Source organism: Boleophthalmus pectinirostris, unplaced genomic scaffold (assembly GCF_026225935.1).
Source record: "Boleophthalmus pectinirostris isolate CB_2022bp ecotype Guang Dong unplaced genomic scaffold, ASM2622593v1 HiC_scaffold_20, whole genome shotgun sequence".
NCBI classification, from domain to species: Eukaryota; Metazoa; Chordata; class Actinopteri; order Gobiiformes; family Gobiidae; genus Boleophthalmus; species Boleophthalmus pectinirostris.
In genome coordinates, this window is record NW_026571153.1 from 2,700,657 (window position 1) to 2,724,253 (window position 23,597).

The window sequence follows — 23,597 nt, forward strand, 5'->3', positions numbered from 1 at the left end:
AACAACCCGAAAAGCCCCACGGTGCAGCTTTAATCGAGTCAGTGGACGGTTCTCTCGCTCCTCTGAGACGTTTACATGTGAGTCTATACGTGGAGGCAGTCGTAGCATGTATATACGCTCACACACAGAGCCTCCTCTCTTCCTCCTCTCCTCCTCCTCCTCCTCCCTCGCTCCGTCGCCCCAGCTGTGCCCATCCTGCCGCCTTCTTGCCCAGTAGGTGGCGCCCAAACAGAGAATATTTCAACTATTTTAAAGGTTGTATAGAGGATATTTTAAGGGAAGAGAAATAATTTTTCAAATGTTGTGCATGTGCGACACCACTTCCTCTCCACGCTCCTCAGTGAAAATCTCGTCCCGTTCTTTACTCTAGAAATCACGTTTGTTTACAGAAAGTTCGAATTACCGTTGAAGTTTCCTGCTAGAAATAATTAGCGACCGACGCGTCTTCAGTTTTTAGACCCTTCGTAATCCGTGTATATTCGTTCATCGTTTTTCAATATAAAACCAAAAATAAAAACGAAAAAACAACAGTTTTCTTTCGTTATTTGTCTCCAAAACCAAATGAAAAACAGATAATGATTTGTTTTTTCAGTTTTCGATTTTGTGTTTAAAATGAAGAATGGAAAAAACGGATAACGACCGTTTCCCATTTACGTGACTTTCGTGACTGCGATGCCGACTTTTGCACCGCATACTGAACCAGGACTGATCCAGGTCCGAGACCAGACCGAGACCAGAGCGGGACTGAGACCGGGACCAGAGCGGGACCAGGGCGAACTCCGAGCTTTGACTCGAGCCTCCACGGGTGAGCCTCAGCTTCGAGCTCCGGTCCTCTGGGCTCTGAGCCTGGTCCCGGTCTTCAGTGCGCTTGGGTCCGGTCCTGGTCTGGCCTGGTCATTTGAACAAAAGCTCTTAGTTCGATTCATTTTCGTTGTGTGAAAGCGTCAGTCGGAGGCTTTGCCACCTCGAACCAGCTTTGGTTCTTAAGCGCGAAGGACCAGAGTCCTCAGTCCGTCTGGTCCGGTCTGGTCCCGGCTCAGTCCCGCTCGGTCTGGTCTCGGACCTGGATCCGTCCTGATTCAGTCCGTTATGCGGTCAAAAGTTCGGCATCGCATCACGGAGTCATAAACGGGAAACGGCCGTTATCCGTTTTTTTTCCATTCTTCATTTAAACACAAATCGAAAACTGAAAAAAACGAATCGTTATCCGTTTTTTCATTTTGGTTTTGGAGACAAATAGTGAAGAAAACTGTTGTTTTTTCGTTTTCTTATTTTTGGTTTTATATTGAAAAACGAATGAACGAATGATACACGGATTCTTCGTCTGCTTCAGTCGCGCCATCGCTGGAAGGAATCTCCAAGAATCACCTCAGTTTGTCTTCGCTCCTTTTCTCCTTCTCTTCTTCTTTCAGCGACCTCAAAAAACTGACTTTCTTCGGCGGCGAACCGGTCGCGGATTCTCGTCCGCCGTCGCGACAAACTCTGTGCGAATTGCGACGAGCTACAGTTGAAAAAGCCTCTAAGACCGCCCCATACACCACGAAATCCCCCGCGACAACGAGTCAGTTACGCTAGAAACGTAGGAGTTTGATGACGACTAACAGCCAATAGAAAAAGAGGGAGCTCGTTTTCTATTGGCTGATGTTTATCTGGCCTCAACACGTCACAGTTGATGATTTCATTTTTTTTTTTTGGTCATCATAATTACAAAGCTGCTGCGTCTCTGTAATGGTATTTTAAACTTTCATTGACAATTTGAAACTAAAAAAAAATCCTCCATACAACCTTTAATACACAAAGGCGGGTAGAGTACAGTTACATTTACTTGAGTACTTTTGTCCTCTTCTAGTGGCACGTTTTACTCTTTGTTAGTAATATTGACTGAAGTAACGGTACGATTATTAAGTAGAAGTTTGTTTACCAGAGAACTAGTTTAGACCTGGTTCATGGTTCAGTCTTGGTTTTAGCCGGTTAGTTTCCTTTAGTCCTGGTTTGGACTGGTTTCCTGGTTTAGTCCTGGTTTAGTTCCTGGTTTAGTCCTGGTTTAGGTTTCCGCCTGGTTTAGTTTAGTCCTGGTTTAGTTGGTAGTCTATCTAAACATATAGAAAAATGTTGAAATAAAAAGCGGAGGATGATACAGTAGTGACAAAACGTTTCTTAAGTCAATTATTTTTTTATTCCAACTTGAACAGTACATTTCCTAAATACATTTTTACTTTTACTTACATATTACTTAATATGTTTTGTACTTGAGTAATATTATTTTGAAGTAATGTTACACTTATTTGAGTAGTACTTTTCCTAAAAATGTTTAACTCTTCTCTTACTTAAATTATTTGTTTGACTCGGTCTTTGGACTCGGAGACCGCGTTTGGACTCGGTCTCGACTCGGACTCGACCGCGTTTGGACTCGGTCTTGACTCGGACTCGGGTTTACGACTCCTGGTTTAGACCTGCGACTCGGTCTTGACTCGGACTTTTAGAACTCGGTCTAGACTCGGTCTACTCGGCTGGTTTGACTCGGTCTTGGACTGGACTCGACGCGGACATCGACCGGTTTGGACTCGGTCTTTCGACTCGCGTTTGGACTCGGTCTTGACTCGGACTCGACCGCCTCTTTGGACTCGGTCTCGACTCGGACTCGACCGCGTTTGGACTCGGTCTTGACTCGGACTCGACCGCGTTTGGACTCGGTCTTGATGACTCGGACTCGAAAGAACTCGGACTTTCGGACTCGTTTGGACTCGGTCTTGACTCGGACTCGACCGCGTTTGGACTCGGTCTTGACCCAGTCTCGACCGCGTTTGGACTCGGTCTTGACTCGGACTCGACCGCGTTTGGACTCGGTCTCGACTCGGACTCGAGGTCTGAGAGTGTTTCAGTGCAGAACAGTTTGCTTGTTTTATTTTAAGATTAAATGAACATTAATCAGATCAAATGAGGACAGATTTATAAAAATATTGATATATTTGTGCCAGAATAACTGTAAAATACAAATTTGTAGAATATAGGAAATAACAAAGTTCTTGTCTCGGTCTCGACTTTTGAAAGTCTCGGTCTTGTCTCGGTTTCTCTTGAAAAGTCTAGGTCTTATCCTGGTCTTGGATCCTGTGATCTCGCGTCTTGTTCTGGTCTCGTCTTTGAAATCGGTCTGTCTTGGTTGTCTTGGTTGTGTCTTGGTCTTGCCTTGGTTTGAAAGTCTGGTCTTGTCTCGGTCTTGTCTCAGTCTCAATCTTTAAAAGTCTTGGTCTTATCCTGGTTTTTGGATCCTGTGGTCTCGGTCTGGTCTTGGTCTTGGTCTTGGTCTTGATTAGTGCTCTCTTGACTCTAACACTCCTCTCCACATCTCATCCCCCCGCCCGTCTGTCGTCTCCTCTGTCGTCTCCTCTGTCGTCTCCTCTGTCGTCTCCTCTGTCGTCTCCTCGTCCTCGTCCTCGTCCTGTGGATCTGTCAGTCCGGCGTCGTCCATCACGGCGCCGGACGCCCTCGCTCTGACCTGACTCGTTCACAAAGGAGCGCGGGCGGCGGCGACACTCGTCAGCGTCAGGCTTTTCAATAAACCCGGATCAGATCGAGTCCGGACATGACAGAGGTGACGGCGCCGAGCTTCTCAATCACTGTCCGATAAACGTGCCCGAGGGACGAGGGGGACGAGGGACGCAGACGAGGGACGCAGACAGGACGAGGGATGCAGACGACGGCAGGGACGGACCGACCAGGGACGGGGGCAGACGAGAGACCGGGGACGCGACCGGGGACGAGGGACGCAACGACCGGGGACCGGGGACAGACGGGGAGCAACCGAGCAAAGCCGAGAAACGCCAAGAAACGCCGAGCCCCCGGGGAGTCTTCATCTATTATCGGGTCAAACAAGTGTCGAGGTTTGACAAAAGGACACAAAGTGAGATCACACTCGTTCAATTAAATACTACTGTGTACTTCTACTTCATTCTACTGTGTACTTCTACTTCAGTCTACTGTGTACTTCTACTTCAGTCTACTGAGTACTTCTACTTCATTCTACTGTGTACTTCTACTTCAGTCTACTGTGTACTTCTACTTCAGGACTAAAACCAGAACTAAACCAGGTCTAAACCAGGACTAAAACCAGGTCTAAACCAGGACTAAACCAGAACTAAACCAGGTCTAAACCAGGACAAAAACCAGTTCTAAACCAGGACTAAACCAAGACTAAACTAGGTCTAACCAAACCAAATCAAAACTAAATCTAAACTAGGTCAAAACCAAGTAAAAATCAAGTCTAAACCAGGTCTAAATTAGGTCTAAACCAGGACTAAACCAGGTCTAAACCAGATCTAAACCAGGGTCTAAACCAGGTCTAAACCAGGTCTAAACCAGGTCTAAACCAGGACTAAACCAGGACTAAACCAGGTCTAAACCAGGTCTAAACCGGGTCTAAACCAGGTCTAAACCAGGACTAAAACCAGGACTAAACCAGGTCTAAACCAGGACTAAACCAGGTCTAAACCAGGACTAAACCAGGTCTAAACCAGGACTAAACCAGGACTAAACCAGGTCTAAACCAGGACTAAACCAGGACTAAACCAGAACTAAACCGATCTAAACCAGGTCTAAACCAAGACTAAACTAGGTCTAACCAAACCAAATCAAAACTAGATCTAAACTAGGTCAAAACCAAGTAAAAATCAAGTCTAAACCAGGTCTAAACAAAGTCAAAACCAGAACTAAACCAAGACTAAACCAAGACTAAACCAGGTCTAAACCAGGGCCAAGCTCTCGTGCCACAAAATCTCACGATACAAAACTTGAGGAAATTAGAATTTTTGCTACAGACGCTTAGAAATAAATAGATAAAAACAGAAGCACAGATGAGGTCTGTGGAGAGGCGAGCTCGCTCACACAGTACATAAAACTCTGGTCTATTTTTGGACCCGGAACAGACAAAAGCGGATCAAATAAAAGAGTAAATATGGAGCGTGTGGACGTGAGGGAGGGCAGCTGGTTTAATCCTCCCGCACAGCTGCTCCTCACACCGCCACAGACGTCCATACGCAATCCCCCCCACCGACGGCAGACGGAGCAGTGCCACAGGATAGAACGTTTCCCACACAGAGACACGGTTATCAGGAGGTTCTTCACTAAACCAGGACTAAACCAGGACTAAACCAGGTCTAAACCAGGACTAAACCAGGTCTAAACCAGGACTAAACCAGGACTAAACCAGGACTAAACCAGGTAAACCAGGACTAAACCAGGACTAAACCAGGACTAAACCAGGACTAAACCAGGACTAAACCAGGACTAAACCAGGTCTAAACCAAACCAGGTCTAAACCAGGACTAAACCAGGACTAAACCAGGACTAAACCAGGACTAAACCAGGACTAAACCAGGAACTAAACCAGGTCTAAAACCAGGACTAAACCAGGTCTAAACCAGGACTAAACCAGGACTAAACCAGGACTAAACCTAAACCAGGACTAAACCAGGTCTAAACCAGGACTAAAACCAGGTCTAAACCAGGACTAAACCAGGTCTAAACCAGGTCTAAACCAAGGACTAAAAGGTAAACCAGGTCTAAACCAGGACTAAACCAGGTCTAAACCAGGACTAAACCAGGTCTAAACAGGACTAAACCAGGACTAAACCAGGACTAAACCAGGTCTAAACCAGGTCTAAACCAGGACTAAACCAGGTCTAAACCAGGACTAAACCAGGACTAAACCAGGACTAAACCAGGACTAAAACCAGGTCTAAACCAGGACTAAACCAGGGCTAAACCAGGGCTAAACCAGGTCTAAACCAGGTCTAAACCAGACTAAACCAGGTCTAAACCAGGACTAAACCAGGAACCAGGACTAAACCAGGTCTAAACCAGGTCTAAACCAGGACTAAACAGGACTAAACCAGGACTAAACCAGGACTAAACCAGGTCTAAACTAAACCAGGACTAAACCAGGACTAAACCAGGTCTAAACCAGGTAAACCAGGACTAAACCAGGACTAAACCAGGACTAAACCAGGGGTCTAAACCAGGACTAAACCAGGGACTAAACCAGGACTAAACCAGGACTAAACCAGGACTAAACCAGGACTAAAACCAGGACTAAACCAGGTCTAAACCAGGACTAAACCAGGACTAAACCAGGACTAAACCAGGACTAAACCAGGACTAAACCAGGACTAAACCAGGTCTAAACTAAACAGGACTAAACCAGGACTAAACCAGGACTAAACCAGGAGGACTTAAACCAGGACTAAACCAGGACTAAACCAGGACTAAACCAGGACTAAACCAGGTCTAAACCAGGAACCAGGACTAAACCAGGACTAAACCAGGACTACTAAACCAGGACTAAACCAGGACTAAACCAGGACTAAACCAGGACTAAACCAGGACTAAACCAGGACTAAACCAGGTCTAAACCAGGTCAAAACCAGGTCTAAACCAGGACTAAACTTGAATATTATGAAATATTTTGTGACATTGGGCCAGTAAATCGTCTTTTTACACCACAATGAGGTCCCAGGTCCCAGGTCCCAGGTCCCAGGTCCCAGGTCCCGGTGGTTCCAGTCGTGGTCCGCTTTGGTCCAGTCCGTCTCGTCTCGTCCGTGCGGAAACGAGTCTCGTGTCTTTACATCGAGTCGTGTCTCCGTCGAGTCGTCCGTGTGGAAACGAGTCTCGTGTCTTTACATCGAGTCGTCTCCGAGTCGTCCGTGCGTCCTTCAATCGGCACTGGACCAGAACACCGAGACTCCGTTCGAAAGCTCCACATTAAAATGCAAATGCTCCTCACTCCGATATCAACATGTGACATATTCATACATTATGACCGAGCGCCTGGCAACCGCTCATGAATAATCCACCAATCACAGAGAGGCTTACATCACCGTGGAAACAAACACAACTTTACCACAACGGACGGACGTTTGTGGAAATAAAAACGAAACGAGAACGAAAACAAAAAATAAAACAGGAGTAAAACCAGGACCAAATAAGGACTAAACCAGGACCTAAATAAGGACTAAACCAGGACTAAATAAGGACTAAACCAGGACTAAATAAGGACTAAACCAGGACTAAACCAGGACTAAATAAGGACTAAACCAGGACTAAATAAGGACTAAACCAGGACTAAATAAGGACTAAACCAGGACCAAATAAGGACTAAACCTAAATAAGGACAATAAGGACTAAAAGGGACTAAACCAGGACCAAATAAGGACTAAACCAGGACTAAACCAGGACCAAATAAGGACTAAACCAGGACTAAACCAGGACCAAATAAGGACTAAACCAGGACTAAATAAGGACAAAACCAGGACTAAATAAGGACTAAACCAGGACTAAATAAGGACTAAACCAGGACTAAATAAGGACTAAACCAGGACTAAATAAGGACTAAACCAGGACTAAATAAGGACTAAACCAGGACTAAATAAGGACTAAACCAGGACTAAATAAGGACTAAACCAGGACTAAATAAGGACTAAACCAGGACTAAATCAGGACTAAACCAGGACTAAACAAGGACTAAACCAGGACTAAATAAGGACTAAACCAGGACTAAATAAGGACTAAACCAGGACCAAACAAGATTGAACACCAAGAGTAAAATCAGGACCAAACCAAGACTAAACTGGGTCTTAACCAGGACTAAATAAGGACTAAACTAGGACGAACCAGGAGCAAACCAGAAGTAAAACCAAGAGTAAAACAGGACTAAACCAGGACTAAATCAGGACTAAATCAGGACTAAACCAGGAACTAAAAACCAGGACTAAACCAGGACCAAAGACCAGGACTAAAACCAGGAAACCAGGAAAACAGGACTTAAAACAGGACTAAACCAAACTAAACAAGGACTAAACAAGGACTAAACAAAAACAGGACTAAACCAGGATGAAAAAATAGGGTTAAACCTGGACTAAATCAGGACTAAACCAGAACAAAACCAGGACTAAAACAGGAATAAAAAACAAGACTAAACCAGGACAAAACCAAGAATAAACAAGGACTAAACCAGGACAAAACCAGGACAAAACCAGGAGTGAAACAGGACAAAAAACTGGACCAAACCAGGAGTAAAACCAGACCAAACAAGAACTAAACTGGGACTTAACAAGACCAAACCGGTGTAAAACCAAGAATAAAATCAGGACTAAACCAGGATTAAAAACCAGGAGGAAAGAAGATTTGGAAGATTTGGAAGTTCTGCAAACCTAAAGCAGGACACTTCCGACTGTTGTGAAAAATGTCTACAAAACAGAAAAGTTACTTCATCTTTCACGATTTTGTTTTCAGAATTAAAAGACCCAAAAACGGTTTATTTTTTACATTAAAGTCGCTGTACCTGATTTTTACAGCCTTAAAACGTCCACATTACACGATTTTCTGATCTCTGTTTATGTTTTGTCCTCGACACTTTAGACCTGGTTTAGTCCTGGTTTAGTCCTGGTTTAGTCCTGGTTTAGTCCTGGTTTAGTCCTGGTTTTTCCTGGTTTAGTCCTGGTTTAGTCCTGTTTTTAGTCCTGGTTTAGACCTGTTTTAGTCCTGTTTAGTCCTGGTTTTAGTCCTGTTTTAGTCCTGTTTAGTCCTGGTTTAGTCCTGGTTTAGTCCTGGTTTAGTCCTGGTTTAGTCCTGGTCCTGTTTTTTTTTTTCCTCCTGTTTAGTCCTAGTTTTAGTCCTGGTTTAGTCCTGGTTTAGTTTTAGTCCTGGTTTAGTTTAGTCCTGGTTTAGTCCTGGTTTAGTCCTGTTTAGTCTGGTTTAGTCCTGTTTTAGTTTTAGTCCTGGTTTAGTCCTGTTTAGTCCATTTTTAGTCCTGTTTTTTCCAGTCCAGTTTTGTCCAGTTTTGGTCCAGTTTTGTCCCTTGGTCCAGTTTTGGTCCAGTTTTGGTCCAGTTTTGGTCCAGTTTTGGTCCAGTTTTGGTCCAGTTTTGGTCCAGTTTTGTCCAGTCAGTTTTGTCCAGTTTTGGTCCAGTTTTGGTCCAGTTTTGGTCCAGTCCAGTTTTGGTCCAGTTTTGGTCCAGTTTTGGTCCAGTTTTGGTCCAGTTTTGGTCCAGTTTTGTTCCTGGACACAAACCTGGAGTTGTTTTTCTTTCGTTCCCATGAAACTTTGGAACAAAAGGTTTTTTCTGGACTGAACAGATGAAGCGAGTGAAACGTGCAGATGCAGGTGGAGGTTCAGGGTCTGAGTGTGTTGTTCTTCTCAATCATCTCACACACAAAATCCAGTCCATCTGATCCAGACTCAGGCTCCGAGTCTCCGTGAGTCACTCATGCTCTGGTTTAGACCTGGTTTGGGTTTTCAAGTCCTGGTTTAGTTCTGGTTTAATCCTGATTTTACTTCTGGTTTGGTTCTGGTTATAGTCCTGTTTTTTTTGTTTAGTCCTGGTTTTAGTCCTGTTTTAGTCCTGGTTTAGTCCTGTTTTAGTCCTGTTTTAGTCCTGGTTTAGTCCTGGTTTAGTCCTGGTTTAGTCCTGGTTTAGACCTGGTTTAGTCCTGGTTTAGTCCTGGTTTAGTCCTGGTTTAGTCCTGTTTTAGTCCTGGTTTAGACCTGGTTTAGACCTGGTTTAGTCCTGGTTTAGTGTCCTGTTTTGTCCTGGTTTGTCCTGGTTTGTCCTAGTCCTGGTTTAGTCCTGGTTTAGTCCTGGTTTTCGACCTGGTTTAGTCCTGGTTTAGTCCTGGTTTAGTCCTGTTTTAGTCCTGGTTTAGACCTGGTTTAGTCCTGGTTTAGTCCTGGTTTAGTCCTGGTTTTAGTCCTGGTTTGATCCTGGTTTAGTCCTAGTTTTAGTCCTGGTTTTTAGTCCTGGTTTGATCCTGTTTTAGTCCTGGTTTAGTCCTGTTTTAGTCCTGGTTTAGTCCTGGTTTAGTCCTGGTTTAGTCCTGTTTTAGTCCTGTTTAGTCCTGGTTTAGTTTTAGTCCTGTTTTAGTTTTAGTCCTGGTTTAGTCCTGGTTTAGTCCTGGTTTAGTCCTGTTTTAGTCCTGTTTTAGTCCTGTTTTAGTCCTGTTTTAGTTTTAGTCCTGGTTTAGTCCTGTTTTAGTCCTGTTTTAGTCCTGGTTTTAGTCCTGGTTTAGTCCTGTTTTAGTCCTGTTTTAGTCCTAGGTTTAGTCCTGTTTTAGTCCTGGTTTAGTCCTGGTTTAGTCCTGTTTTAGTCCTCGGTTTTAGTCCTGTTTTAGTCCTGTTTTAGTCCTGTTTTAGTCCTGGTTTAGTCCTGTTTTAGTCCTGGTTTAGTCCTGGTTTAGTCCTGTTTTAGTCCTGTTTTAGTCCTGGTTTTAGTCCTGGTTTAGTCCTGGTTTAGTCCTGTTTTAGTCCTGTTTTAGTCCTGCTCTGGACAGTTTGGTTTTGGGCTCAGAAATTTGCCAAAACTAAAACACAAAGTTGCTGCATCATCACATATTTTGGGGAGTTGATTTAAACAAAAACACCGAAAATATTAAACACTGAAAGAGAAAAAGCTTTTAAAATTCCTCGGACTTTTCCTCCCAAACACGACAAAGACTCTAAAAATCCACCGATGAACTGGACACGAACGAGTCAAACTGTCGAAAAACCAAAACCCAACAAATCGACGTCATGAAATCGATTTTTAAATTTTAATTCTAGAATCAGTCTGAGTGAAACAAGTTCCTTCTGTTTTATTCATGAAAATAACTTTAGTCCTTTTTTAAATCCTGATGTAGTCCTGTTTTTTTAGCTCTGGTTTCATTCTTGTTTAGTCCTGGTTTTAGTCCTGGCCTAGCCCTGGTTTAGTCCTGGTTTAGTCCTGGTTTAGTCCTGGTTTATTACTGGTTTTACTCTTGGTTTGGTCCAGTTTTTTGTCCTGTTTTAGTCCTGTTTTAGACCTAGTTTAGACCTGGTTTTACTCCTGGTTTAGTCTGGGTTGAGTCCTGGTTTAGACCTGGTTTAGTCCTTGTTTGATCCTGGTTTTTAATCCTGGTTTAATCCTGGTTTGGTCCTGGTTTTTAGTCCTGACTTAGTCCTGGTTTATAGTCCTGGTTTTAGTCCTGGTTTAGTCCGGGTTGAGTCTTGGTTTAGTCCTGACTTAGTCCTGGTTGAGTCCTGGTTTCATCCTGTTTTAGACCTAGTTTAGACCTGCTTTTACTCCTGGTTTAGTCCTGGTTTAGTCCTGTTTTAGTCCTGGTTTTTAGTCCTGTTTTAGTCCTGTTTTAGTCCTGGTTTAGTCCTGTTTTAGTCCTGTTTTAGTCCTGGTTTAGTCCTGTTTTAGTCCTGTTTTAGTCCTGGTTTAGTCCTGTTTAGTCCTGGTTTAGTCCTGTTTTAGTCCTGTTTAGTCCTGGTTTAGTCCTGGTTTAATCCTGGTTTAGACCTGGTTTTACTCCTGGTTTAGTCCTGGTTGAGTCCTGGTTTAGACCTGGTTTGGTCCTGGTTTTTAATCCTGGTTTAATCCTGGTTTGGTCCTGGTTTTTAGTCCTGACTTAGTCCTGGTTTATAGTCCTGGTTTTAGTCCTGGTTGAGTCCTGGTTCAGTCCCGGGTTAGGCCTGGTTTAGTCCTGGTTTTGCTCCTGGTTTAGTCTGGTTTAGTCCTGATTGAGCCCTCATTGAGTCCTGTTTTAGACCTGGTTTAGTCCTGGTTTAGACCTGGTTTAGTTCTGGTTTGGTCCTGGTTTAGACCTGATTGAGCCCTCATTGAGTCCTGGTTTAGACCTGGTTTAGTTCTGTTTTAGTCCTGGTTTAGTACTGGTTTTACTCTTGGTTTTACTCCTGGGTTGGTCCAGTTTTTTGTCCTGTTTTAGTCCTGGTTTCATCCTGGTTTAGTTCTGGTTTGGTCTTGGTTTTACTCCTGGTATAGGCCAAACCAAAAAAACAAAATAGTCCTGGCCTAGCCCTGGTTAAGTCCTGGTTAAGTCCTGGTTTAGTCCTGGTTTAGCACTGTTTTTTTTGTCTTGATTTAGTCCTGGTTTCATCCTGGTTTAAACCTGTTTTAGACCTGGTTTAGACCTGGTTTAGTCCTGGTTTTTAATCCTGGTTTAGACCTGTTTTAGACCTGGTTTAGACCTGGTTTAGTCCTGGTTTTTAATCCTGGTTTTAGACCTGTTTTAGACCTGTTTTAGACCTGGTTTAGTCCTGGTTTAGTCCTGGTTTTTAATCCTGGTTTAGACCTGGTTTAGACCTGGTTTAGTCCTGGTTTTTAATCCTGGTTTAGACCTGGTTTAGACCTGGTTTAGACCTGGTTTAGTCCTGGTTTTTAATCCTGGTTTAGACCTGGTTTTAGACCTGGTTTAGTCCTGGTTTTTAATCCTGGTTTAGACCTGTTTTAGACCTGGTTTAGACCTGGTTTAGTCCTGGTTTTTAATCCTGGTTTAGACCTGTTTTAGACCTGGTTTTAGACCTGGTTTAGTCCTGGTTTTTACTCCTGGTTTCGTCAAGTTTTTGTCCAGTTTTGGTTCCGGTTTCTCCAGGACTAAAACAGAACCGAGTCCGGATCGTCTGAGTCTTTTTCACTGTTCTGTTTCCAGACACAGACACATATTTGTCGGCGTCGTCAACACAGTGAAGCGTCCGTGATTCACTCAGACTCACTGGTCCAGCTGCAGACGCTCAACTGTCCCGGTCACATGACGCACCCGGGGATGATGGGATGTGTAGTCTCACTCTGCAGTACGGCTGGAGCTCTTTAGTCTGTTCACGCTCACGTCACAAACCACAGCAATTCTAACTCATTTTGTTCCGGGGGTCGTGTCCAACCGACTTTGATCCCAAAGTGTCCGGATCAGAAAACTCATGTCATATAAACCCCAAAAATAACAATAAGTTCAAATATTTGTGCAGAGAAACACAAATCTATTACAGAAATCTTTTTTAATTGATGAACTCTTTCTTTTACAAAATATTATAATATTATGAACAACCTGAAACTTTAAGAAAAATACAATTTCAACACAAAGTTTTAACATGAACTTGTCTGTAAACAGGAATAAGTCCATTTTTGTTGTAAAATCCTGCACTCGGCTCCACTTTTCTCATGTTGGACATTTTTCTGATGAGGGTGTCACGGTCAACAGTCAAAACGATCGTCCTTTAAGAGCGTTTGGAAAGAGACAAGTCTTCATTTGTGCTGCTCTGGTGGGAGGGGCCACGTACAGAGACGCTGGAGACGCTGCTGTGATAAACACCACAGAAAATTAACAAGATTTTAATAGAAAATATCATTAAATATTTTAGTAGGAAATCAGCCGAGGGCCAGATTAAAAGTCTTGGAGGGCCGGATCTGGCCCCCGGGCCGTATGTTTGACACCTGTGGTTTAGACTCTCTACATTCTGTTCATTTAATCCAATTTACAGACAGATAAATGTCCTAATATGTGGCTCCGCATCAGTATTTATCTGCGGAGTCATTTGTCTGTGTGTGTCCGTACTGTCCCTGAACACACCACAGAGTCACGTCACTTCACTCACGTGTGTTTGTTTACACTCAGACACTGAGATTATTAGTTCAGACAATGATTGAGCAGCAACACTGAGATTATTTTCATTTGTTATTAGCGATTAGCTGCTGTAGCTCCCGACACGTTTTCTATCTATTGTGTTTGTTATTTGTTACTGCATTGATGTAAATGAGCTGTGAAAGACGTGTGAATGATGCATTTAAGTTTTTTAGTTAGCTAGTTAGCGAGTTACGGTTGGCTCTTAGATGCTCTTTGGGAGAAACTTTTCTGCGTGTGCATTAGGATAAAAAAAAAAAAAAGTGCATATTTGTCTGTAGTTCAGCATAAAATGAATAAAGCAGGACTAATCTTGGGCTGGAGTGAAGGAGAGACCGAGTCCCGACACTCAGTCCTGGTTCAGTTCTGGTTTAGTCCTGTTTTACTCATGGTTTAAATCTGTTTTAGTCCTGGTTTAGTCCTTTTTCAGTCCTGGTTCAGTTCTGGTTTAGTCCTGCTTGCAACAAAACAATCTCAAGAGTCGCTTGGGAGCCGAAAGAGCCAGCTGCTTTAGTGAGCCGAGCCAAAAGAGCCGGTTCTCTAAAAAAAAAACTGGAACAACCATCACTAGTGTCTAGAATGTGATGCAAAAATGCCATTAGTCCAACCTACTGTCTGTAAATATGATGTAAAGAGTCAGAAGAACAATAAATGTTGCCTAAATAAACCCAATTTAAAATCCACCAGAGCCAAACCTAAGTTTTTTAAACAATTCAACATTTACAGTGAATTTTTACATCGCTAAATATATCGGCAGCTCCAACTCCCGTTATATCGGTTTCATATCGGCCACAACAAAAATCCATATCGGTCGGGCTCTAATTCTAACAACAACTAGCATGCTAACTGTGCACTTTCTGTTTCTCCGGCAACAAAACCCATCACAATTAGACGCAAACATGACAGGACACAGTGGATTTACGTCGTCCTGAATAATCCCGGTTATTGACGTCCCTGTCGGTCACGTGACGCAGTGGGGGGGCAGCAGAGGGGGATTGTGGGACGTGTAGTCTCACCCTGCAGGTCCTCGCCGATGCCCAGGGCCAGTCCATCTTTGGTCCACTGAACGATGCCCGAGTAGTTGAAGACGACGCAGGAGAGCAGCACCCTCTGGCCCCGCACCACCGACTGGTCCGCCGGCTCCTGGGAGAACCTCGCTGTCCACACTGACAACACACACAAAAAATAAACGTTAGACGCTTCGGTAAACGCGACGGCAACAACGGTGCGTCCGGATTTCACTCCTGACACCGTGAAGAAAACCGTATTTACCATATTTTTTGTGCTATAAGTCGCACTTTTTTTTACGTGTTTTGGGTTTTTCCTGCAGCTTAAACTCTGGTGCGACGGAACAAAAGAGAAAATCAAGTCGTGAAATCTGCAGCTGAAAACGGAAATCGAGCAGCAGAAAGAAAGTTTGGAGCGAGAGAGAAACTTGTGACACTTGTGAAACTTTCCTGAAGTCACTGGACGGACGGACAAAGTCTGGACTTCAGCGACAACGAAACATCCTGTCGGGATTCAGAAAGACCCCAATAATTCTGGAAATACAACCAGGTCTAGATCCCGTCTGAACCAAGGTCTGAACAAGGTCTAACTGAGGTCTAAAAAGGTCTAACCAAGGTCTAACCAAGGTCTAAACTAGGTCTAAACCAGGTCTAACCAAGGTCTAACTCAAGGTCTAACCAAGGTCTAACCAAGGTCTAACCAAGGTCTAAACCAAGGTCTAACCGAGGTCTAAATAAGGTCTAAACCAGGTCTAACCAAGGTCTAACTCAAGGTCTAACCAAGGTCTAACCAGGTCTAACCAAGGTCTAACCGAGGTCTAAATAAGGTCTAAACCAGGTCTAACCAAGGTCTAACTCAAGGTCTAACCAAGGTCTGAACAAGGTGTAACCGAGGTCTAAATAAGGTCTAAACAAGGTCTAAACCAGGTCTAACCAAGGTCTAACTCAAGGTCTAAACTAGGTCTAAACCAGGTCTAAACTAGGTCTAAACTAGGTCTAACCAAGGTCTAAACCAAGACCTAAACCAGGTCTAAACTAGGCCTAAACTAGGTCTAAACAAGGTCTAAACCAAGGTCTAAACCAGGTCTAAACTAGGTCTAAACCAGGTCTAAACTAGGTCTAACCAGGTCTAAACTAGGTCTAAACTAGGTCTGAACAAGGTCTAAACAAGGTCTGAACCAAGGTCTAAACCAGGTCTAAACCAGGTCTAAACCAGGTCTAAACCAGGTCTAAACTAGGTCTAAACCAAGGTCTAAGGTCTAAACCAAGGTCTAAACCAGGTCTAAACTAGGTCTGAACAAGGTCTAAACTAGGTCTAAACTAGGTCTAAACAAGGTCTAAACCAGGTCTAAACCAGGTCTAAACTAGGTCTGAACAAGGTCTAAACTAGGTCTAAACCAGGTCTAAACTAGGTCTAAACCAGGTCTAAACTAGGTCTAAACCAGGTCTAAACTAGGTCTGAACCAAGGTCTAAACCAGGTCTAAACTAGGTCTAAACTAGATCTAAACCAGGTCTAAACTAGGTCTGAACAAGGTCTAAACTAGGTCTAACTGAGGTCTAAACCAGGTCTAACCAAAATCAGAATCAGGACCTGGATTAAACCAAGTCGAAGCCAGATCTAAACTAGATCTAACCAAGATCTAATCCAGGTCTAAACCAGGTCTAAACCAGGTCTAAACCAGGTCTAAACGAGGTCTAAACCAGGTCTAAACCGAGGTCCTTCAGTGACACCAAAACCATCCTGTCGGGATTCAGAAAGGCCCAGATCTTTCTAACTGGACCTGACGCTGAGTCTGATGAAATGTCCGTTTCTTGTCTCTGATTTTATAAAATAAATTTCCCCCAAAAATGTGACTTATCGTCCAGTCCGATTTATATATGTTTTTTTTTTCTTCTTCATTACTCCGACTTATACTCCGGAATGACGTAAAGTCCAAAAAATAAGTTTTTTCCTCAGTTCCTTCCTCCCGTCTGGTGTAAACGCTCCAGGTCAGAGTGAGAGGCTCAGTCTTACAAACACTTTTTCACTTTGAGGATGTTTTAGGAGCTTTGAGGATTTCAATTCAATCCACTTTAGCCCATTTCATAAACAAAACAGTTTCCAAAGTGCTGCACAATCCAAATACAAACATATCCAAGCTCGCTTTTTCTCTGACAAAATTTCAAAACTTTTCCATGCCTTTTTCATGACCTAAAGTGAATTTTCCATGACTTTACAGCACCTACATGTGAAGAACTGATCAGACTTTTATGAAATGTGAACTGTTTCCACTCACTTTCTGGTTTGGGATCATAGTTTTGAACATTTAAAATCCTGTCGGTGCTTTTATTGTCGTCTCTGTTAAACAAAAGGTTCAGACATTCACAAATAATCAGAACAGATGAGAACTGAACAGAAGGTGTGTTGCAGTTGTGTGAAAGCGATACTAAAATTCCATGTCTTTTCCAGGTCTGGAAAATGGCATTTTTAATTTCCATGATTTCCATGACTGTGGGAACCCTGATTATCCAATAAAAATATAAATAAAGCTCAATTTAAATCTCCACTTGTCCTCATCAAGACAATAAAACGAGTGAAATCAAATAAGAGCAAGAACAACAAAAAAGAAGTAAGTAAAAAGTAAAAGTACAAAATAAAAAGTAATAAGTATAAAAAAATAAAATAAAATAAAAGACACAGAAAACCACAGAACTCACACAGCGTAGAAAGATGAAATTTAAACATTTTTAAAAAGTTTATGTTGTTAAAAATGCAATTCAGCATCACATTTATCAACTGTAAAGTGAAAAGTGTTTTATAAAAACATTTATATTTTTAGGGGAAGCATCGAGTCTTCTCAAGCCACAGGCCTCAAGTCCCGAATCCTTGACCTTCAAGTCCAAGTCGAGTCCCAAGTCTTTGTCCATTTTATCAAGTCTCAAGTTTGACTTGAGTCTAAAGTCTTTGTCCATTTGATCAAGTCTCAAGTTTGACTCGAGTCCAAGTCGAGTCTCAAGTCTTTGTCCATTTTATCAAGTCTCAAATTTGACTCGAGTCCCAAGTCTTAGTCCATTTTATCAAGTCTCAAGTTTGACTCGAGTCCCAAGTCTTAGTCAGTTTTATCAAGTCTCAAGTTTGACTCGAGTCCAAGTCGAGTCCCAAGTCTTAGTCAGTTTTATCAAGTCTCAAGTTTGACTCAAGTCCAAGTCAAGTCCCAAGTCTTTGTCCATTTAATCAAGTCTCAAGTTTGACTCGAGTCCAAGTCAAGTCCCAAGTCTTTGTCCATTTTATCAAGTCTCAAGTTTGACTCAAGTCCAAGTCGAGTCTCAAGTCTTAGTCCATTTTATGAAGTCTCAAGTTTGACTCGAGTCCAAGTCGAGTCCCAAGTCTTTGTCCATTTTATCAAGTCTCAAGTTTGACTCGAGTCCAAGTCGAGTCTCAAGTCTTTGTCCATTTTATCAAGTCTCAAGTTTGACTCGAGTCCAAGTCGAGTCCCAAGTCTTAGTCCATTTTATCAAGTCTCAAGTTTGACTCGAGTCCAAGTCGAGTCTCAAGTCTTTGTCCATTTTATCAAGTCTCAAGTTTGACTCAAGTCCAAGTCGAGTCTCAAGTCTTTAGTCCATTTTATCAAGTCTCAAGTTTGACTCGAGTCCAAGTCGAGTCCCAAGTCTTAGTCCATTTTATCAAGTCTCAAGTTTGACTCGAGTCCAAGTCGAGTCTCAAGTCTTTGTCCATTTTATCAAGTCTCAAGTTTGACTCAAGTCCAAGTCGAGTCTCAAGTCTTAGTCAGTTTTATCAAGTCTCAAGTTTGACTCAAGTCCAAGTCGAGTCCCAAGTCTTTGTCCATTTTATCAAGTCTCAAGTTTGACTCAAGTCCCGTTCGTAGAGGAAGTGATTTTTGTACGTTTTAAGAGGGTTTTGAGTTTTGTTTTGTGTTTTTAGGACCATTTAAGCTTTAAGTTGAGTGAAATCTCGTGAGTGTCTTGATCCGTGGAGCCACAGCAGCGTCTCCGTCTGTCACACAAACACACACTATTATTAGACGTGCGGTTTTAGGCTTAATTACTTTAAAGGAGCATTCCCTGGTCACGGCCCAACTCCTCCTCCGCCGCCGCCGCCCGCCGCCCGCCGCCCGCCGCCCGCCTGTCCCCTCGGATCACTCTGGGCCAACAAGCCGGACGCTCGAAGAAAAGAGGAGAAGAAGACGAAAAGAAGAGACGAAGATGTCAAAACGAGGGAAAATCAGAAGACGCCGCCGTTACTGCTGACTCAAGAGGAAAACGCAGAGATCAGCCATAGGGTTTAAAGTCCTCGTGACACAGAGAGAGAAAAGTCTTTAAGAGAAACTAAAAATCTTGCCTCGTTTTTGTCTTAAGGGGCTCGTGATACTCTACTTTTTATAACTTCTAATGTCATTTTGTTTAGTGCTGTCATGCGATTAAAAAAATTGAGAGATTAATTAATTATGATCTGTAATTAATTAATCTAATTAATCTCATTTTAATCTCACCTAAAAATTGCTGAGAAAAGCTTCAATTTGAGGTATTTTCATTTAAATTCATTATTACATTATTGTGGCAGATCAAAAGACTGATATAGATTTAAAAAAAGTGACTTTATAAAGTCATTTATTGTTTAACAAATGTCTCCAAATTGGCTGTTGAGCCCAAGTCTCCATGAATAAGAAACTGTTTGCTGTAAAGTAGCAAAGACGAGGAAATCTGAACATAATAACTTTTGTTTACTTAAAGACAATAAAAAGTCCAGTCTTTCCTTAACCAGATTAAAAATATTATTGATAGAGAAATGCTTTATATATGAGATCACTGGTTTTAGTCCTGGTTTAGACCTGGTTTAGACCTGCTTTAGTCCTACTTTAGTCTTAATTTAGTCCTAGTTTAGTCCTGGAATGGATTAATCCTGGTTTTAGTTCTGGTTTTAGTTCTGGTTTTAGTCCTGGTTTAGTCCTGGTTTAGACCTGGTTTAGTCCTGGTTTAGTCCTGGACTGGATTAGTCCTGGTTTTAGTCTTGGTGTTAGTTCTGGTTTAGAGGTTCACAGGAGGAAGTGTGTTTTCTCGTACGCGAGAAAACACGATCCACACGCGGCTCACGGGAGCAGGTCAGTGTCCACGCAGTAACTACGGAAGGAAACGTGGTCCACGTGTTCTCAGGTTAATGACGATGATGAAGGTGTGTGTTTGTTTGTGTTTATGTGTGTGTGTGTGTGTGTGTGTGTGTGTGTGTGTGTGTGTGTGTGTGTGTGTGTGTGTGTGTGTGTGTGTGTGTGTGTGTGTGTGTGTGTGTGTGTGTGTGTGTGTGTGTGTGTGTGTGTGTGTGTGTGTGTGTGTGTGTGTGTGTGTGTGTGTGTGTGTGTGTGTGTGTTTATGTGTGTGTGTGTTGTGTGTGTGTGTGTGTGTGTGTGTGTGTGTGTGTGTGTGTGTGTGTGTGTGTGTGTGTGTGTGTGTGTTTGTGTGTGTTTGTGTGTGTGTGTGTGTGTGTGTGTGTGTGTGTGTGTGTGTGTGTTTGTGTGTGTTTGTGTGTGTGTGTGTATAGGACAGTAGTGCAGACATCATGAGTCTATGCAGGTTGTTTTCAGGCGATATTATATTTGTTTATTTCTTTTATATTTCACACGTCGGGAGAAGAATTTCCAAGACACGAATGCATTTTTACCTGTGCACTGCTGCTCTGTTACGTCGCTCTTACTGCGCGCGTTTTGTGTGGGTTTCCAGCAATGAGTGGAATTACCGAAATAAAAAAAATGTATAAATGTGTTTTTTGTGTGTGTGTGTTGTTGTCCCAACAACACATAAAAACAGGTTTTATAATAAAGAAACTCACATACAGAAACAGAAAAGTTAGAGATTAAAAATGAGATTAACGCGATTAAAAAACATAACGCGCTAAATATGACTGTAATTAATTAATCGCAATTAACGCGATAATTTGACACCCCTAATTTTGTTAAACAGGAAGTGCTCCACAGTGTCCTTAAATGTCACGTCATCGCGTGTTTTCAAAAGTCTTCCTGGTTTGTGACGTAATACACTAACACTTTTATTTTGTTAAATCACAGGGATGTAACGATAACGGAAATATGGTGATGTCGTGTCGTCAAAGTTCTCACAATAATATCGTGGATCATCACAATATATCGAATTACAAGTGTCTTTGCTTAAATGAAGAGTTACGAGTTTAAAAAAAAACACAGAGGGAACTACATAGACCATGATCCTTTGCTCCATTTCAGTGCAGACGACAAGAAGAAATAACAGTTCTAACACTTTTAACTCTTAGTTCTTTGGATTAAGTCTTGTCAAGGTGTTTTAAGAGGAAAAAGCAGCATATTAACAGAAACTAGAAAAGCAGTCAGAGAGCGCAGACTCCGCCAAGGACCACAGTCCCCCTCATATTAATTGTGTTTTCCATAAATATTTGTCTCGTATCTTTCAATTTGGAATATGAAAGAGGATCCCATTGTCCATCCCTGAGTCAAACTTCATGGGGTTTGGTCAATAATTAACCGAGATATTGAGAAACAAAATTTTTGGCCCCATTTACCACAATGTTAACTAAAAATTTCAAAGTGATTCCAGAATCCAGGATTTCTTCCGGATCAGCCCCAAAATGAAATCAGTTCTTCCTTTTCACATTTCCAACAAATCCTGAAAATTTCATCAAAATCGGTCCATAACTTTTTGAGTTATGTTGCTAACAGACAAACAAACAAACAGACAAACAAACAGACAAACAAACAAACAAACAAACAAACAGACAAACAAACAGACAAACAAACAAACAGACAAACAAACAAACAGACAAACGCCGGCAAAAACATAACCTCCTTGGCGGAGGTAAATATCGCAATAAATATCGAACCGTGAGATGTATATCGTGAAAATATCGTACAGAGAGATTTGGATATTGTTACATTCCCAATCATGAACCTCCGCACCACATCATGAGCTTTCACACAATATCACAATAAATATCGTATCGTGAGGTTCATACGTTGAACTTACGATACGATATCGTATTGTGAGACTTGGATATCGTTAACACCTCTACTTGTAGTGCCATAACTGTAAATGGTATAAGTCTCATGAAATGATATTGCGGTACGATATTTATTGTGATATCGTTGGAAAGATCACGATATGGTGCGGAGGTTCACGATTAAGGATGTAACAATATCAAAATCTCTCCGTACGATATTTTCACGATATACATCTCGATACGATATTTATTATGATATTTTGTGGAGGCTAAAACTGTTAATATTCTACTTTTTTTCTCTTAAAATGCCTTGACAAGACTTAATCTACGACGGAGTATAAGGGTCAGGTTAAAAAATAAATACATTTTAAAAAGTCGTAATTTTACAAGAATAAAGTCATAATTTTACGAGAATATCGGCTGCTCAGGAAGTCTGAACGAGTGGAGAATGAGAGAAGAATCCGTGTATCATTCGTTCATTCGACTGAACAAGGACTGAATCAGGACTAAATCAGGTCCAGAACCAAACCAGAAAGACCAGGACTGAGACCGGGACCAGACCAGGACTGAAAATGGTTTAGTTTTGACTTTAAAATGCGATGCAGACAGACTGAACCAGGACTGAACCAGGACTAAATTATTATAACTTTATTCTCATAATATTACAACTTTATTTTAACTTCGACTTTATTCTTGTAAAATTATGACTTTAAAAAAAAATTATTTATTTTTTAACCTGACCCTTATACTCCGTCGTAGATTAAGTCTTATCAAGGCATTTTAAGAGGAAAAAAGTAGAATATTAACAGTTTTAGCCTCCACAAAATATCACAATAAATATCGAACCGTGAGATGTTTATCGTGAAAATATCGTACAGAGAGATTTGGATATTGTTACATCCTTAATCGTGAGCCTCCGCACCATATCGTGATCTTTCCAACGATATCGCAATAAATATCGTACCGTAACGATATCATTTCGTGAGACTTACACCCTATGAAATCAATGTTATGTTTTCACTACAAGTAGAGGTGTAACGATATCCAAGTCTCACAGTACGATATCGTATCTTATCGTAACGTATGAACCTCACGATACGATATGTACTTGCGATATCGCGTGAAAGCTCATGATGTGGTGCGTAGGCTCACGATTAAGGATGTAACAATATCCAAATCTCTTTGTACGATATTTTCACGATACACATCTCACGGTACGATATTTATTGCGATATTTTCTGTTAATACGCTCCTTTTTGCTCTTAAAATGCCCTGACAAGACTTAACCCAAAGAACTAAGACTAAAAAAGTGTTTGAACTGTTATTTCTTCATGTAGTTTGCGCCAAAACGAAGCAAAGGATCATGGTCTATGTAGTTTTCTGTCTTTTTTTAAGCTGTTGCTGCACCATAACTCTTCATTTAAGCAAAGACACTTGTAATTCAATATTTTGTGATGGTCCACGACATTATTGTGAGAACTTTGACGATACGATATCACGATACTTCACGGTTACTGTCACATCCCTAACTACAAGTCCTCAAACTGACTCTACATTTGAGACAGAATTGTGTATTGATGAGGAATTCCGTTTTAGAACTCAACTCTACTTCCTGTACTTTTGCGCTTTCCTCGCCAACTTTTTTTTTTCCCCCCCCCTAAAACCTTAGCCTCTTAACGGACGTAAAACTACGATAAACATTTACTACAGATACAATCCCAACAAAGCCGGTCACAGTTAGAAAAAAAAACATGAAAAGCTGTCAGATGTACTTTAAATCTCTGGGAGTCTAAAGCCCCTCCGCCCTCCTCCTCCTCCTCTTCTTCTTCTTCTTCTTCTTCTTCCTCCGTCTCCCCCGCTTCATTCCTCCCCGTGAGTCATCCAGCAGGCTCGCACATCACCACCACTACACTGACTGTCATTGTCCAACCATTTGGGGCTCGGTACAGTCAGAGCACGACCCGAATGCAAGATTTTAGCAGAGTATTTCGCCACATACAGTACTACAGTTTCACTTCGTAATAACTCTAACTGCGGTGAGTCTCATCGAAGCACGAACAAACGACTTGACTCACGATGAAGAAATGGTTTATTAAGAATGATTCAGGTTTAGTAACTACTTAAATTGGCTTCTGGGGGATTTTTTTTAGTTTCAAATTGTCAGTGAAAGTTCAAAATAGCATTATAGA

The 23,597-nt window shown here is 41.9% G+C and overlaps 1 protein-coding gene across 2 annotated transcripts in view; it reads right to left on the minus strand.

Annotated features, from left to right (window-relative positions):
- The window catches only part of kirrel1a (kirre like nephrin family adhesion molecule 1a), a 193,733-nt gene that overhangs the window by 73,926 nt on the left and 96,210 nt on the right, over positions 1 to 23,597 (minus strand). For both annotated transcript variants that reach the window (XM_055156689.1, XM_055156688.1), the window contains exon 2: positions 14,441 to 14,590. In XM_055156689.1, the coding sequence (XP_055012664.1) occupies positions 14,441 to 14,590 (150 nt within the window). The remainder of the gene's footprint in view (positions 1 to 14,440; positions 14,591 to 23,597) is intronic.